Source organism: Leishmania donovani, chromosome 34 (genome assembly GCF_000227135.1).
Source record: "Leishmania donovani BPK282A1 complete genome, chromosome 34".
Lineage (NCBI taxonomy): Eukaryota > Euglenozoa > Kinetoplastea > Trypanosomatida > Trypanosomatidae > Leishmania > Leishmania donovani.
Genome location: NC_018261.1, coordinates 1023889 through 1040009, shown reverse-complemented (window position 1 = coordinate 1040009; position 16121 = coordinate 1023889). Strand labels below are relative to the sequence as shown.

At 51.2% G+C, this 16121-nt stretch overlaps 3 protein-coding genes across 4 annotated transcripts; 1 reads left to right on the top strand and 2 right to left on the bottom strand.

The window, feature by feature from the left end:
- LDBPK_342380 (hypothetical protein, unknown function) lies at positions 1 to 1854 on the bottom strand (the record flags this gene model as incomplete). The annotated part of the gene is made up of 1 exon (XM_003864349.1): positions 1 to 1854. The coding sequence occupies one exon, from the start codon at positions 1852 to 1854 to the stop codon at positions 1 to 3; it is 1854 nt and encodes a 617-aa protein (XP_003864397.1).
- A 3269-nt stretch (positions 1855 to 5123) lies between these two features.
- LDBPK_342370 (hypothetical protein, conserved) lies at positions 5124 to 7736 on the bottom strand (the record flags this gene model as incomplete). Its single annotated transcript, XM_003864348.1, has 1 exon — positions 5124 to 7736. The coding sequence occupies one exon, from the start codon at positions 7734 to 7736 to the stop codon at positions 5124 to 5126; it is 2613 nt and encodes an 870-aa protein (XP_003864396.1).
- Positions 7737 to 14009: 6273 nt separating this feature from the next.
- Positions 14010 to 16121, top strand: LDBPK_342350 (hypothetical protein, unknown function; the record flags this gene model as incomplete). 2 transcript variants are annotated; one of them, XM_003864346.1, is made up of 1 exon in its annotated part: positions 14010 to 16121. In XM_003864346.1, a coding segment is annotated over one exon (2112 nt), but the record flags the coding sequence as incomplete, so codon positions are not given. The 2 variants fall into 2 exon arrangements, with proteins under 2 accessions (XP_003864394.1, XP_003864395.1); XM_003864347.1 differs by having other exon boundaries at positions 14010 to 16118.

Here is a 16121-nt window from a genome sequence, read left to right as displayed (position 1 = left end):
TCACATGACTGGAGCCGCAGCAGCCCCTCGAACAAAATCCAGCGTATCATCCAGCAAGTACTCCACGTGCCTCGCAAAAGTCCCCGCATCGCATGCGCTGGAAGTCTTTGGTTGAAGCCGAGCCTCATCACTACAGTTCTGGTCTTCGTTGCACCGGCCACCGCTTGAAGCCCCACGCTGATTCCGCTGCAGTAGCGAAATTAGACGGCTTGCCAAGAGCTGCTTCTTTGTCGCCCGTGACAAGTCCTCGCGCAGCCGCGCAATCTCGTCGTCACGCTCCTCTAAAGTATGCAGAAGCTGCTTACTCTGCTCTACGGTGTTCGAGTACTTATCCTCCAGCTGCTCGTACTCCTCCAAGCATGCCAGCAGGGTCTCCTGCACGTTTTTAAAGTGGTTTTTGACATCTGCCAGTACGTGCTGGGCATCAGCAGATGCTGAAGGAGTGCTGGGCTCACATGACGGAAAAGACGCGCCGGTTTCCCTGTCAGCATGGGTGGTCGAAGAAAAAGAAGCAGCGACGGCACCTGTTGTTGTAGTGGTGGTCTCCATGGCGCGTGCCACTGCAGCCTTGCCACTCGACAACAACGAGCCACTGCTCCTGCGAGATGCACGTTTTACCTCCCTCGCAGCGTGGATTTTATCCCTCTGTTCCCTCAATGAATCGGTCGAGGACGGCACAGCGGCACAGCGACTCTCGGCACCGTCCATATTTCCACCGTCGTCTGTGGAGGCACGCGGCCGTCGAACGTGACGCCCGCTCACCCGCGATCCTGCCCGCGCCGACTCAGCCTTCGGCGAAGGGTGCTTCGAGGCACCGGTGGGGGTGCGATCCGTGTGTCTGGCTTCTGCGACAGGGTGTTCCACCCGAGGGAAAGAAAGCGCCGTCATTCTAGTTTTCTCGTCGCGACAGCCGCGGGCACTTTGCGGACCAGCAAGCGAGTTCGTCAGCGCCTCCTCCAGCGATTCGAGAGGGACGCGCTCCTTGAGAAGGTACTGCCGGGTCGTAACCTTCTCCGATGTCATGAGGTAGAGGACGTGCTCTATGGGGACACTGCGTACCGTCTGGGTGCGACTGTAGCAATTTCCTTTTTTGATGAGATCTACCTGCTTCGCCAGCGAGCTGCGCCGCTCGCGCGCCGATTCCAGGCTGCTCTGACAGTCGGTCATCTGTTGCTGCAGCTCCGCGTCCCCGCCCTCCATGTAGCAGGCACGTTGGTAATCCATGAAAGCCGTGATCCACTTGTGCAGGACGCCAAGCGACAGCGACTCCTGCGACACGGATGAGTAAGACAAGGTCGAGTCGGACAAATACGTCTCTTCGATGGAGTCATACAGAGACCTGTCCATCCGCTGCTCGCCAACCTGACGCAGCTGCAGCACCATTTCCTTGCCACTGCGGAACAACCTTTGCGCATCAGTCCACGTAGATGACACAAGACTCTTCCCTACAGCGATGGAAGCCACGGTGCATCCAATACAGCTAACCATGGCAGAAGGGCAGCGTTGCTGCGACAGCAGTGCCCACTCTTTCTCCTCGACCCCCTCCAATCGGCGAATAGCCCACTGTAGCATTCTCTTTTGCAAGCGGCACTTCTTCTGCCTCGCCGCATCATTCTCCTCTATCAGACTCGACTGCAGTGACTTAAAGCGGTTCTCGAGCTCGCTCACGACGGCATCCTCGTCGGATAGCTTGCGCAACACTGACCTCAGTGGTCGCTCGTAGTTGTCCTCCTTCTGCAACAACATCACGCGCAGCGTGTTCCCTTCTTTTCGAAGGCACAGGCCGTAGGCCTCCTCCCCCGCCCCATCTTGTGGAAGGCGATATGCTATCACCCTATTCGTGATTGAGTTCATGCCTGCGCCGCGTTCCTTCTTTTCAACTCCTTTTTCAGCTTTCAGGCGTTCTAGACGCGGCAATCCGCGCGCGCACATAGCCAGTGCAAGAGGAGGAGGTTGTGGCACGAGCCTGTGACGCGACCCTATGCGCGAGTGATCCGGCAAGGATCCCGTACGGTAGCAAAACGCTCAGGTTTGTAAGACACCATCAAGCCAAGTCACGCGGGTAACAGGCATGCAATCGCGTGTCTCTCGCTGTGCCTGTGTTTCGGTGGTAAAGAAACAATCTTGTGCCGTGGCCTTACAGTTGTTCGTGTGTGCTTCGTGCGCTTGATTTTTTTCGTCTCCAGAGCCATGAGCAATCGGGATAGTAAGAGCGCTGAGCAGGTCAACGGGAAAAAGTGGTGGCCGCCTCTTATGGAAATGCCCTGCTGATGTCTTTGGCCCTTGTATTCTTTCTGAACTGCTTGGCTTTGGTGCGGTTGTCGTTCTGCAAGAAAGCAAGGGAGGCACAGATGTTGGCGGTTGCATAAGTGACGTCGGCGTTTTTTCAGACGCAAGCCCACATATACACACACAGAGTGCAATGACAGCGCGGAATGTAGCGCGATGCAGAAAAAAATGGGGACGGTCGAAAAGGGGAGAATGCGAAGCGCATCACGGAAGGAGTAATCAAGGGAGAGGAACAGAATGGCTTCTTTTCCAGAGAGACCAGATCACAGCAGGAAATAAATATGCACCGTACATCAACGATATTGAGGAGTAGGCCGCAGCAGCTTCGCACCTAAGAGGTCAGTGGAGAACTCCTGAGTGGGTAGGTTTTGTTAAGAGCAATTCACGGCAGCTGGCTGATACGCTTGCTCTCTCTGTGGTCCTCACAGGACACACTGACAATGACGCAGTAAAAAAAAAAATGAGACAGAAATCTCGACTGCGAAGCTGGCACTACGAGGTGATACCCTTCAGCACACGGCGCGCGTCAAGGCACATCCGCATCAGCGAACGTTTTTTATGGTAGGTGTACATGTTTCAAACCTCATCGCTGCGCCTGAAGCTATGCTGGCCTCCACCTCTCTCTCCCTTCCCGTCTGATGGAGCTCCCTGACTGCCACCTTCATACCTGCATCAAGGTCGCTGCCGATGCTGTTGTTATTTTTTCTTCGTTCGTGTGTTTGTGTTTTGTAAAAAAAAAAGCACACGCAATCTCATCTACAAGCACACACAAACACACATATTCATGCATACATGTATACCTCTGCGCTACCCTCTAACTCGAAGACGCCAAGCGCAAAACAAAAGGAGTGGTGGAGGGAAAGGGGAAAAGGATGTGGCCGTCAAGAAGAGAACGAAACTGAAGCTTCCCAGTTCAAGCACGGAATTCCGAAACAAAAAAAAGGAGAATCTATGCTGATGAACAACGGCGCGTCAAGCAGGAAGCCAAACACAAGGCGTTGCCTCCCTCCCGTGCTTTTGTATCCTGGTGCTCTTGTGCAGAAGAATGGAGAGAAAAGGCAATATCACGGAAAAGGACGCCTGTCTTCGTTTCGCTTTCCGTTAAGGCTGTTGTGGCGGATAGTTATCTTTGCCACTGAAAGGAGCAGAAGCGCTTTTCTGTTGTTACTGCGTGCGGGGGAGGGGGAGGGGGGCTACCCGTCTACCTTTCATCACACTCTCTCCGTTCCGCCGCCTCTTCCATGGTAGTGTCGACCGAAGAATGAGGACGCATATGCGTTCCGAAAAGTGGGGGTGGGTGGGAGTCGGCGAGAGCGGAGAACGCAGAGATGAAGAGAAAACAAATGCATTGCTGCCTCTTTCGTTCGCTTTTTCCATCTTTTTGCGGTTTGGTTTCTTAGCTTCGTCAACGTAGAAGCGAACAGAAGGCTCGGCATGAGTCACGAAGCGTCAAGAACCTTACAGTGAGAGCCTAGCTGAAACGCAACCGTTTTGTTCCTTCTCCGTGGTGCGTGTCGAGAGTCGCACGTGGATGTCGGAAGGTGTGCAGGAAAGCGCATCGCGCAAACGCCAAGACAGCGATGAGAAAACCATATGAAGGGAAGAGACACACAGGAAAACCAGTTGATGGCGTGCGCTTCAAGAAAACGAGTATCATGCAATATTTTCTCTTCGTAACAGACGCGTCATCACCTCTACTAGACTTCGTAATGCGCCAGGTTGTACACCTGAGCGCCTACAATACTCAAGATAGCATACTCACACCGCTGATCAACAGAAAAGAGGACCTTTTAGCAGTGCCCAGCCCCCCTCTCGCCCGAGAAAAGGAAGAGAGCGAGGGCGAAATGATGCGCGTGCTCTTAGCACGCTGCTCTCGAAAATGATGTTGGCAAAGGTCAAAGGAAAAAAAGAGCAATGGTGAAACACAGAAACAAAAAAAAAATGTGGAAGGCTTCACAAGAGTGGCCATCACGGAGAAGAAAGGAAGGGAGACCGAATGAAAGCACGAGAGAGAGGGCTTGACATACCACACAGCGCAGATCACAAGCGAGCGCAAACACAAAGAAAAAGCCAGCATAAGGAAAGCGAAGAAAAATGTGCTAAAGATAGCGGTACCGTGACGGCAGACTGCCAAAAAAAAAGAGACATTTTACACCTCGCTGTTGCAGTCTCGAAGCGAACAGGGAACAAGACAAGACTCGTCCTTGCGATTCAAATACCGCATCCAACTAGTAAAAAAAAAGCAAGCGACGAAATGAAGCCAGATGTAAACAAACACAGCGTATCAGGAGAAGTAGGGCAGTGAGAGCAGAGTGTGACAATAGAGAAAACAAGAAAAAGTAGCGGTGTTTTCTTGCTTTCACTTTCATTGTACTTGCAAAACGCTACTGCTGATGTGTTGGCTTGCTTGCCTTTTTGTCTCAAGCAATCCTGCTCAAGTGCACCTCAACGCATACACGCATGCACACACATATACATATACACGCACAGCAGAAAATGCGCGCGTAGGAAACAAACGCCCTCAAACGAAGTCAGCTCGTGCTGACTGCAGCCGAAAAAAAAAAGAGACACGCGAGAGCGCGCGCTCGCAAACGGTTCGCATTCCGCGCACATCTATAGCACCGCTGCTAGTGCTTCTCCAAACGAGAAGCCAACATTCAAGAAACTAAACACATGAGAGAGAAAAAATCTACGCAAATGGAAACGGAAAACAGCTAAAAGCAGACACGTACTCATCCCCACCCACTGGCGTACACACGCACACGCATGTCACAAAAAGGAATCACTGCGAAGACTCCGCCCTTGGCGCCTGTGCAGTCGATGCGCGCGAAAAGCTACTGTAGCTCGTTGGACGCCATGTAAACATCCACGGCGTGCAGCATCTCTGGGGAGCCCTTCTCGAACTTGTTCACCAGCTCGATGAAACGCATCTTCTCCTTCTCCACTTCCTCCTGCGTATGCACCATCGTCTTTCCGAAGTCATCCGTTTGCAAATGCACTTCGACCTGTGCGGCACGACGCGCTTCTTTTGTTCCCGGGCTCTGCACCACAGGAGCTATGCGCTGGCGAGGAAGTCCTCGGTATAGTGTTGCCATGGAGAAGCAGGCGTCCCCGATATGAAACTCACGGGACCCGCCATGCGGCTTATAAAAGACGTGCAGAGTGATGACATCCTGGTCTGGCTGCGCGAGGTAGAACACAAATGTCTCATCAAAGCGGATCACAGAAGACAGCAACTTTACGGAAGTCTTGTACTTCTCCTTAATGGACTTCACTTTGATGATGACGTGACCGGCCTCAGTGATCGGTCGACCGTTGCGCAGCACATCCGTCAATTCCACGACTGTGAAAGCGAGGTGGGCACCTTCAGGGACAGCACTTCGACGCTGCTCATCTGTGGAGCGGACAGATAAGTGGGATAGAGCAGCTGCCTCAGGTGTGCGACGCCGGGCGCTGGGTCTCGGAGAGAGAGTACCGGGTTGCGGGGAGCGGGTACTGAGGCGTGGAGAGACTGGTCGACTACCTGCCTTACGCGCGTTGGCCAGCTTGTGCGTCAAATCATCAATCTCAGTCTGTAGCTCTTCAATACGCCGCTTAGCATCATTTTGCTTTGCGCTCTGCTGCCGCACTACTTCCTCCTTAGCCTTCTCCAAATCTCCAATCTTCTTTCGAAGCTTGTCGTTTTCATCGGTCAGACCTCGGCGTTGTTTTCTTAGTTCACCCATGGCGTCTTTCAAATCGCCGTTGTCGTGCGCCCGTTTCTCCATGTCTCGCAGCTTGCTTTCCAAGATACTGACAGATTTCTGGAGACACTGAATCTCGTCGTCCTTAGAGGCACCCTGAGCGGCCATGGCCGCATTTTGGTACTTGGCTCGACGTAGCTGTCGATTCAGCTCATCTTCGCTGTCCCACGCCAATTCAAGAAGTCGCATCACTTCCTCTACCGACTCCCGCTTGTCCTTCGTCAAACGCATCATCCCATCCGAAAAATCCATGATAGTGCATCCGCCCTCAGTATCAGCCTGATCCATGCTCGCATCTCTAAGATTTGCATTTTCCCGTAGTAGCTCCACGATCTGTTTTTTGTAATCCTTAAGGCGAGCATGGCTGATAGTCTCCTTCTGCTCGTGCGCGCTGCAGAGTGTCCTCAACTCCGCCTCCAGGTCAAGCACGCGCTGTCTCATGACCATCATCGCGCGTGCATCGTCCTGGCTACGCGGAGCACCGGTTGCACGACTTTCATAACTGCGCTCACTGGTCGAGCGGATAGATGATGGCCTGTCTACCAATGGAGCCTGAGAAGCGATTGCGCGTTGCTTCTGTGCAGCTGCGAGTCGAAGCTCCATCTCTTTGCATGCTACTACCTTCTCGTCGACAAGGTTTTGAAGCTCGAGAATTTTTGCCTTCGCTGCGTCTACCTGATCGCGAAGGTTGTCGTTTTCCCTTGATACGGATTCATAGCGAGCTGCCCACTCCTCCACTACACCGCTCTTTACAGCCGGTGTCACAGTAGAGGACGTACTCATTGAGCTCATTGGCGCGCCTTGTGCCGACCGCGAGCCCCGCCTGTCAGTCCGAAGAGCCTGAATTTCGTCTTGCAAAGCCCTGACTTGATCCTTCATGGCCTGGAAAAGTGCATTGTCGTTACGGCTCTCCGATCTGCCGCTCACCTGCAATTCATTGATGTGGTGACGCAGCTCGGTCTCGGTACGAACCCACGTCTTCTCCTTTTCCCAGTTCTTGTGTTGGACCTCTTTCAGCGTCCTTTCCAGCTGTGCAACCTCTTCCTTCAACAGAAATTGCTCCAGCGGCTCATCCGCAGGGCCATCCCTGTGCCAAGCAGTTCGCGTCACGAGGGGCCTTTCCGCACGCTTATTGAAGTCCAGTAGTTCGTCAATCTTCTGCTGGTACCTATCGCGCTCCTGGTCCCACAGCTCTTTTGCTGATTTCAGCGTCTCCTCGTCGTCATCGAGGCGTTTTTGCAAGTCAGCACACAGACGCCTAGTGCTCTCCAGCTCTTTGTACTCACGCAGTCTTTCCTTGCGCATTCTTTCGCACTCGCTCTGCAGTTCGCGAATGCGCTTGTCAGCGTCGTGGTCACTGTCGCGCTCGCGGCCGGATATTTCCCTCACACGTCTCTCAGCCTCTGTGAGCGACTGCCGCAGCTCATCGTTCTCTTGGATGAGCTTCATCGCTTCTTTCTGCAAAGGAAAGATGTCCAAAGCACCGCCATCCTTCTCAAAGTTCTTGATTCGAATGTGGTAGTTGCTGTTTTCCTCTTCAAGAACGCGGGCATTACGGTTCGCGATACGCAGCTTTTCATCCAGCTCTTTGGCTTCGTTGAAAAGATCCTTGACACGGTTCTCCAGTTCGCCTATACGAAACTCCTTTTCCGATAGTTGTCCCTTCAGCAGCTTCACGGAGTCTCCGGATGCTATGCGGGACATCTTAGCTGCACAGCAGACAACAGCGGAAACGCTTGAAAGCGATGAGATAAGAGATCTCTGTCTGACGTGCAAAGAAGCCTTCCAATGTGGCGCCGTTCAGGCAGAAAACGGGTTAGTACTTCGATGGTTTTTCACGTCTACGTATAGCGCCAAGTTGTAAATCCGAACTAATACGAGTTTCGTATATTCTCTCGGCTGCTGAAAAAAAGAGTGAAAGAAAAAAAAAAGAATGCTGTGCGGGCCAGCAACAAAATGTGGCAAGAAAACTCTACCAATAGGAGGCTCGGTAATAATCGTAGCAATTCAGAAATAAGGGCAGTGAAAGGCACATAGTAGTGTGTGAGAGGGGAAACATAGCTGCGAAGCAGGTTGCTCACCACACAAGAAGAGCTGCACGCGATAGGCTCGAACAAAACGTGCAATAATTGCCACGTCCTCCCTCCATGAGGTGGAGCAAGTAGAATGGGGTAACTTCAAACGCCCGCAGTTACAGGGGGGCAAACTGCCCGAAATGGAGCTGGAGATGACAAAAACCCCCTTTGTAGCAGTATCAAAGTGCACGCAAATAGTGTAAATTGTTATCATCTATTGTTTTTGTTGCGTCTTCGCTTCAGTAAAATTCAAGGCTTTTATTCTCACTCAAAGTGCGAGTGCAATAAGAAAGGACAAAAAAATACTCCCGTGCGTGCCTTTTGAGGTACGGAATCGTTTCCGGCATACAACGCAGAAACACTCTTTCCGTTGCGCAGAGAGAATGCTCAAAAACAAAGTAGAGATTCAGACTCGAAAACATGCAAGACATTTAAAGAGAAACATTTGCAAAGGTAAGAAAGGTGTCGAGGTAGTTTCTGAGGCTTAGGCTAAACAAGTGCGCATCCACGTAGGCGTCAGCACTGTCTTCGCAGAGAGAAAAAAGGGAAACTTAGATGGAGCTTAAGACGCTAGCCTCTCGTGTAGATTCACTTAAACTGTGTTAGGCGGGCAAAGTAGTGCGTTGTCACTGCCAACGCAAGCAGACGTAGAGATGAAAAATCATCACAACCAAATCAGCAAAAAGACTTATTTAGGAGTCTCGAATAAAGTCGAATGGAGCATTCGGTGAATCGCTTCAGAATGTGAGCCAGTTGCCCTTAACACCCGAAAAGGAAAAACCGACCCACATCTTCGAAAAGAGAGTTAGCACGCATACTCCCGATTTTAGTACTAATCACAGGAGAGCATCCGTGCGTTTCACCGCAGCAAATTTCAAATCACGTGGGAAATCGAGTGATTCGCCCCTCAAGCTTTCTCTCACGTCTTCACAGTTTACAGTAACCAAAAAGGAGTGACGCTGAAGTCCAAGAGTCGCCGATCTTGCACTTCGAGAAGCTGCCCTGGTGTCTTGCAATTCGTATACTTGAGTTAACGCCATTAACAGACCTTGTGATTCTGCTCCAAAATGTCATTGCGGGATTTATAGCCCCAGTACTTGGTCTGCTAATTTACGCTAAAGCAAAACGCAACCTAATCAGAGATAAACTAAGCGGTGAGAGAAAGGATACTAGTCCGAGGGTGCTTCTTGCTATGTGCACACGTTGATCATCTTGACTCAGAAAACAGCCTCCTAGAAGCAGCGCATTAGACGCTTTGCAAACGCTGAGAGGTATAAGAGCGGCGACCAAGTGTTACTCTTTCCATGTGCACGGTTATATACACCTTTGCAGAGCATGGCTAGCGAAGATTAGGGATCAAAGGTGATGCCCGAAGGGCACAGGTTGATAACAGGAAAAAGAAAGTGCAGCATCACCATATTGGGGCACCGTATACCGTAGCGGCAAGAATAGCTAACAGCTGACCACCGCTTTTCATTCTTTCGGCGCCAGAAGTCATTTACTGGAAGAAAGACCAGCATCACTAATAGGTTAGCAAGATACGGCAAGTATGAAGTACTGTAGCGGTTAAAACCGCAGGCGCAGGTATGGCTCATGGCAACCGTTAGAGCTTCCTTCAGCACGGTTGCCCTCTTTGAGGGCTGGCGAAAGGGAACCAAGGAAAAAGTGAACAGCAGCAGCGACTGCAAAAAAAAAAACGCTCGCAAAAGATGCGGGCTAAGAGGAGCAAACTCGGTTTCCATTTGCAGTGGAGAGTAACCTGAAAAATGTGTCCCACTTACCATGTGGTGAAGAAATGTGTGCCAGAATTCGTGTCTTGGGTAAACAGCAGTGGTGGGTTTACTTGATGTAACAAAACCTAACTGCCACTGGGTGCGTGAGGCACTGTTGCCCGACCGCCTACCTCTGTTTGACATCTAGAAAGCCAATGGTTGCCAACGTCCTTTCATACGCAAGCTCAACTTTTACTCTGAAGCTGACAGAGTTTAATAATGTGCGGGCAGTCTCGCAGGCTAGTTTCATTCTTCTCAGTACTTTGTCGAGTGAAAATGGGCGCTGCACGGAAGTTGCAATCAAGAAGAGGCGAGTAGCCTCACTATCGCATGTGCAAATTGACAACCTGCTGGGTGCGCAAACAGTGTGAGGCTTTCCACGTTCGTTTATCATCACGGGTGGGACAAGCGTGCTTGGGCCGTTCAGTATTTGATTCTTGAATGCTTAAAGAAGCCGTCAACCTTGAAGAGCGGATTCGGCCCAGGTCCCTTCACAAAAAGAAGAGAAGTGATTTAGAGGGGTGCCGTCCGTAAGGTTGCTCTTGGAGCACCGGGGGGGGGGAGCATATTGTCTGCACTGGCTAAAGCGACACGGTCAGTTGCTTTCAAACGCCTAACAGTGCAATACATAGCGTCTAGATGAATACAAGCAAATGCAGCGTACTGCGGCGCCCGCCAATGTCGCGGACTATGTGGGTGAACAGTATTAAGAACCTCGCCAGAAAAGGCATTTATACAAGTCTTCTCACTTGCAACCTTGACGAAGAGGGACACCTCGACGCGCGGTATCTCGCTCCAGAACCCATTCAGTGGGTTAGCTAGCGAACCTCCTACCCGTGGCAATTCAGAACCTCTTATAGTGGTGTCAGGGTCGGGCGCCTACGACGCGGGCACGCCAGAGAGATGCATCGCTGCTGGTGCCGGCGGTGAGGTCCTGGATGTAGTGGGGTCGGAGCGACCTGCGTCAGTCACCACGCTTGTGCCATCCCTATGAGTAGGTAGGGTGCTAGCGTGACTCAGACGCATCCGACCCGGTTATCACTGCCTCCTGGTTGTGGAAAGTTTAAGCAACCTCGACCGATGCATCAAGGGTGGCAACCTGCTCAGTGGGGAAGGTAGGCAGAGTTCGAGGCACAGCCCATGCTCGGATGGGCAAGCTGGCGCTGCGGAATCTGTGCAAGGGCAGCCGTATGCAGCATCGGCCCTTGAGTTCGAAGGCATCGATCGGTACTATCCTCTGGTCGTCATTTCACGAAGAGGTGGATATCGCAATGAAGGGAGTTTCTCGTCGCAGCGTTGTGAGCAAAGCAAAAAAGAACTCGGAAAAAATGACGCTCAGTACCGATAAAATGCAGGTTCTCATTTGCGTTGAAACTTTCAGCTTTGCTCTCTGCCTCACAAAGGTAATAAGCCTGAAAAATATGCCTTCCTAAATATACATATTTGCATAGATACAACTCTGCTCTTGCATTAGTGCAGGATGTTGCCTCCTTATTGCATTCATCTGCGCACTGCCCGTGAAATATCGGGCACTGACAGCCAAGAAAAGTAAAATTTGCAAGTGCCACAGCTGCACCGCTACCCGTTTCCACTCCTGGTTTTCTTGCTCATATACACTTGAGCAAAAACGAGAATACTACTCTTGAGAGGCTGCAAAGTGATGCAGCTGTTTCACTTTCCAGTAAGAGCTGGGTAGCAATCTACAGCAGTCGAAAAGACTAGCGGAGATGTTTCAGGCAAATGAAAGTGAGGCAAGTGCGATGCCAACAAGCCCTGCATCTTTCATGGAATGCGCTGATTGAAGGCCTGTGCTGCCGCTTCCCTATGGCCGCGTAAAGCAACCTCATGTGTTGTTAAAGTTCCTCTCTTGCATGCTCACTGGTTCGATCTTGCGATCTGCAGTGAGCCTTGATGAGAAGGGAACCAGACAGACTTGAGCTTGTAGGTGAGTCCTTTTCGCGTTTCTTCATGCCACCTGCTGGTGCTGTCGTGTCTATCTGAAACCGCCGGCTAATTTAGAGGACAAGATTTTTTTCATGTGTGGGTACCTTGATTGTAAGTGCCAGGACAACCGAGTTTATGATTTGCATCTGCTGCTTGCATACCCAACTGCAAATGCGCCTACTGTTTTTAACCCGTTTCAATCCCACTGCTGCGTTTTTCGGGATTTGCTCGGCGGTTTTACGGATTTTGCACCTCACGCCGACGATTCCGCGAATGTGCCGTGAGTCTGTTCCATAGGCTAGCCGCGAACCACTGAAACTGCCCTCAACAACCCCACAAAATCTCGTCTCTTCGCTCTTGTCTTTTCTCAGAAGAATGATGACAAATGGCTCACCTAAGCCCGAGACCCTGTTGCCCAAGCAGTGAAATGGGTGCTTATTCGACACTTCACGTTTGATGTTATTCAGCCCGAATTGTCTTCTCAACTTTTTTTTTGTGAAGGCTTACCACAGGACTGCACGCTCAAAAAGTCTGCAAGTGCCTCAGCACATGGGACCCGTGAAGGAGTCGATGGAGGAGCCTCTACTTGCCACAACGTCCGGTTGATGATACGGTGAGCACGTCGTTGAAGTAGTCGTCCTTTCAGACCCCAAAACCTGTAGACTTAACTTCAGGGGCTGCCAACGTGGTGTCGATGAAGTTGAGATATGCACACAACTCTCAAATGCAAAGATGCCCGTGAGACGCTACTTGCAAATGAGAGTTTCGACATGCTAGGGGGTAGGTTGCCATCGTCTCCTCCAAACGAGCTACTCAGCTGCACTATGCATCCGTGAGTCGATCGGATATTGCAGGGACCCTCAGCGCTCACATCGGAGGGTGTGAATACAGGCATATTCTCGCAACGGTAGTTAGTGAAATGGTGCATTATTTCTCAAGAGTCAGTTCCTTGATCACAGCGGCCTTGAGCGAGATGAGGGCACTCAAATGAACATTTCTCTTTGTCCATTCTCTCTGAAGCACTCAGAGAGGATCCTGTGCCCCTCTGAAAAGACATCCTATGGGAGGACAAGGCCTGCAAGGCTCTCTTTGCCTCGTGCTATTCCTTTCACACTTTTCTTGACCAAAGCAGGAAAATGAAGTCTACCTTTGGCTCGTCCGCTTAGGAAAGCACATGAGGTAGTTCGTTCAGACACAGAGAAACCATCAACTCGTTTTTTTTTTGCTTTGCGAAGGTAGGCTAAAACTGTGACACCACAGGGGGTCTATTTCCGCATTAGAGAATAAATGCTTCGATGTGTGTCTTCGAATACTCCGTTGCTATATAACGGAACCGAGCGCTCTGCTTTTGAATAGGAATCCATGACATTCATGTCGAAAATCGAACCCTCTCAAGGCTCATTCTATGCACTCTACTTCATCACCTTTTTCGCTTTCTTCTCTGTTCTCCCCACATTCGGTTCACACTTCTCTTTCCCTCACACCCACAAACTAAACGTAGCGATAGTGTGTGCGTCTGTGCATGTTTTCTCAATCGTTTATGTTCGAGTCTCTCTATGACACTTCTCCGCGCTACTAGGATACGCCTACTCACAAAAATCCACTCAGCCGACTCAGAAGTACAGTTTTTTGTCTGAAATTGGTACACTGCTAGAGCCTTGTCTCGTTTCTGAGCCTCTATCACGGTTGCACTCGTGTAAACCGTCTTCCAACATCGTTTTTCTTTTTTTTTTTCGTAGCTTGTTTGCTTGTTTCACCATTATCTCTCTTTAGTCTTTTTTTTGTCATTCGCCTTTTTGTACCAAGCTACTATTTGTGTTTTAGCTCCCATTGTTTACCAAACCAAAAGTCTGCTGCTTCGAGTCGTCCAACAATAAAAAGCGTTGTCGGTGATCAGTAACTCTCAACAAGTCACAAACAGTGTGTAGGAGTCGAAACGTAGAGTGCTTTTTTTTTGCAACTTGTGAGACGTCTACTTTTTAGTGGGACTCGCGCGCGATAGACGGAACTTTTAGAAGTGGGTTGTTTCTGGTGTGTTTCTGAAACGCGTGTGCTTTGATCGGAACTATCGAAGCCTGCTTGCACGGGAAACGCGAGTTATCGCTAACGCTCTTGTCTTTTTCGTGAACGAATTATCATTCCATAGTCAGTTTTCTTCATCTGGACTCTCTGTAGACCCAGCGACGATGGCCCATTTACCTTTGGAGGGGTCTGTTGTCTGCTATGAGTTTCTGGACGCTAAAAGAAAGTGGCTATGGGGTGTTGGGGCTGTTACTCACTCTGATGACCGTGTGTGCGTAATCAGCCAGTGGATGGGAACACCAGTGGATAAAGCCATGACTGCGAAGCTAGAGAGTGAGGCCGCATCTTCGAAGGCTGAGGCAAAGACACACCAAGATCGTCTCCTTGCCATTCGAGAACGTATTGAGTCACAGAGCTGTGGAACTTCAAAGGAGGAGAAGGAGCGAACATCAGAGGAGTTGTCAGAGTGCCTTGTCTTGATTGGCAAGCATCGAAATCGCTCTCGTTCGTTGTTGGCTGACCTGGAGATAATTAAAGGGCCGTCGACAGTTCAGGTGAAATGCCAACAGTTTACCCCCGCGTCTTCTTCCATAGCAATCCTCCGCAGTTCTATTCTGCGAGTCATCTCGCATGTGACAACCCCGTCTCTCGTGCTTTCTTCAGAGGAAGTAGAGTCTATTGAGAAGGCGGTGACGCATACCCACAGCCAGCTCAACAGCGAGCTTCACAAACTCCGCGCCACCGTTGAGGCAACGGAAATAGAAAGCAACGAGTTGCGCGATCAGATTCGCAACCTCGAGGAGCAGCTGAAACGTGTGAAGACTACATTCGAACCTGTACGAATCTCTGATGGTGGAGAGAGCGGATCTGCATTCCCTGAAAAACTGAGAGAGCACGACATTTTGAGCTTGCGGGGTGCATGGGACAGCAGCACAGCGTTGGTAATGACCGAGCATACTATCAAATTTCCTTGGGATGATGGGGATACCCTGTTGCATCACAAGCCAGAGGAAACGAAATCCGTCTTTGCCGCGGAGGCTGCCTTCGCATGTTGTGTGCCGATCCAGTGCGTGACGAATCCGAAAATGACAACACATGGAAAGCACCTTTCTGCTGAATTCTCTGTCAGTCACCCCGAAACCGTGACAACAAAGGAAATTGATCAGAGGCTCGCAAGCTACGCGTTTCCATCCATGCACCTCCTTCATGAGGAGCCTCTGGGTGTGAAAACTGGCCTCGACAGGGCTATCGAAGGCCTTGAGCACGCGCTCGGGATTCCAGAAGGTAAGCATGAAGGTCTCTACTTCGACGAATTCATGGAAAACATGCCGGACACCACTTTCAGCAACGACAAAGATGCGTACGAAAGTGAAATTGGCGACTTGCTCATGCTTCTCGACAAGCTCAATAACGAGAACCGCTCACTACAGTACACTCTAGACAAATCTGCTGCCGAGTTGAAGAGGCAGGTGTCAGAGGCTCAGAAAGATCACGACGCACTTAATACCGAGATCGCTCGGCTACGAAATATTGTCTCAAAGCTTAAGGATCTTGCGGAACAGCAGGAGACAGAACTCGTGAGAAGCCGCGTCCAGACGCAACGGGCTGAAGAAGCGCGCTTCCACTACAACCTTGCCCCACCGGCCAACGACTCACAAGACGCAGAGTACGCAGTTACAATGCAAGAGTACAAGGATCAAAAAGAGGCCACCGATAACGCTCAAAGGGCACTCGTGGAAGAGAAAGCCAAGGCGGAACAAATGCATCACCTCCTGAAAATGCATGAGCAGCAGTCTGCCCAAAACGCGAAACGGCTACGCTCCCTACAAGACGCTTTTGCAGCCGAAACCCAACAAACCGCTGAGAACTTTTGTGCACTCGAATGTGAACTCATTGACGTCCTCCTCCAGTTCAAAGCATCACAAGCACTCACCCAAGCTCTACATCACATCAACTCCCAACAGCAGGCAGAGCTTTTCTCATTCCGTGCGAGGCGGAACGCGGCGCTGGAGGCCCGCGACGCGGACGGCACGCTGCCCGTGCCGGCAAGGCCTGTGCCCGCGGGCGAGGCGGCGGAGCGCGCGCTGGAGCCGCAGCAGATCGCCGACGAGCCGCTGTACGCTGTGACGCTGGGGGAGTACCTGGGCAAGGACGCGGCCGTGGAGCAGCTGGCGGCGGAGCTGGAGGAGCAGAGGGCGGAGGCGGAGAGGCTTGCGAAGGAGGTGGCCGCCTTCCGCGCGAGGCGCAACGCGGCGCTGGAGGCCCGCGACGCGGAC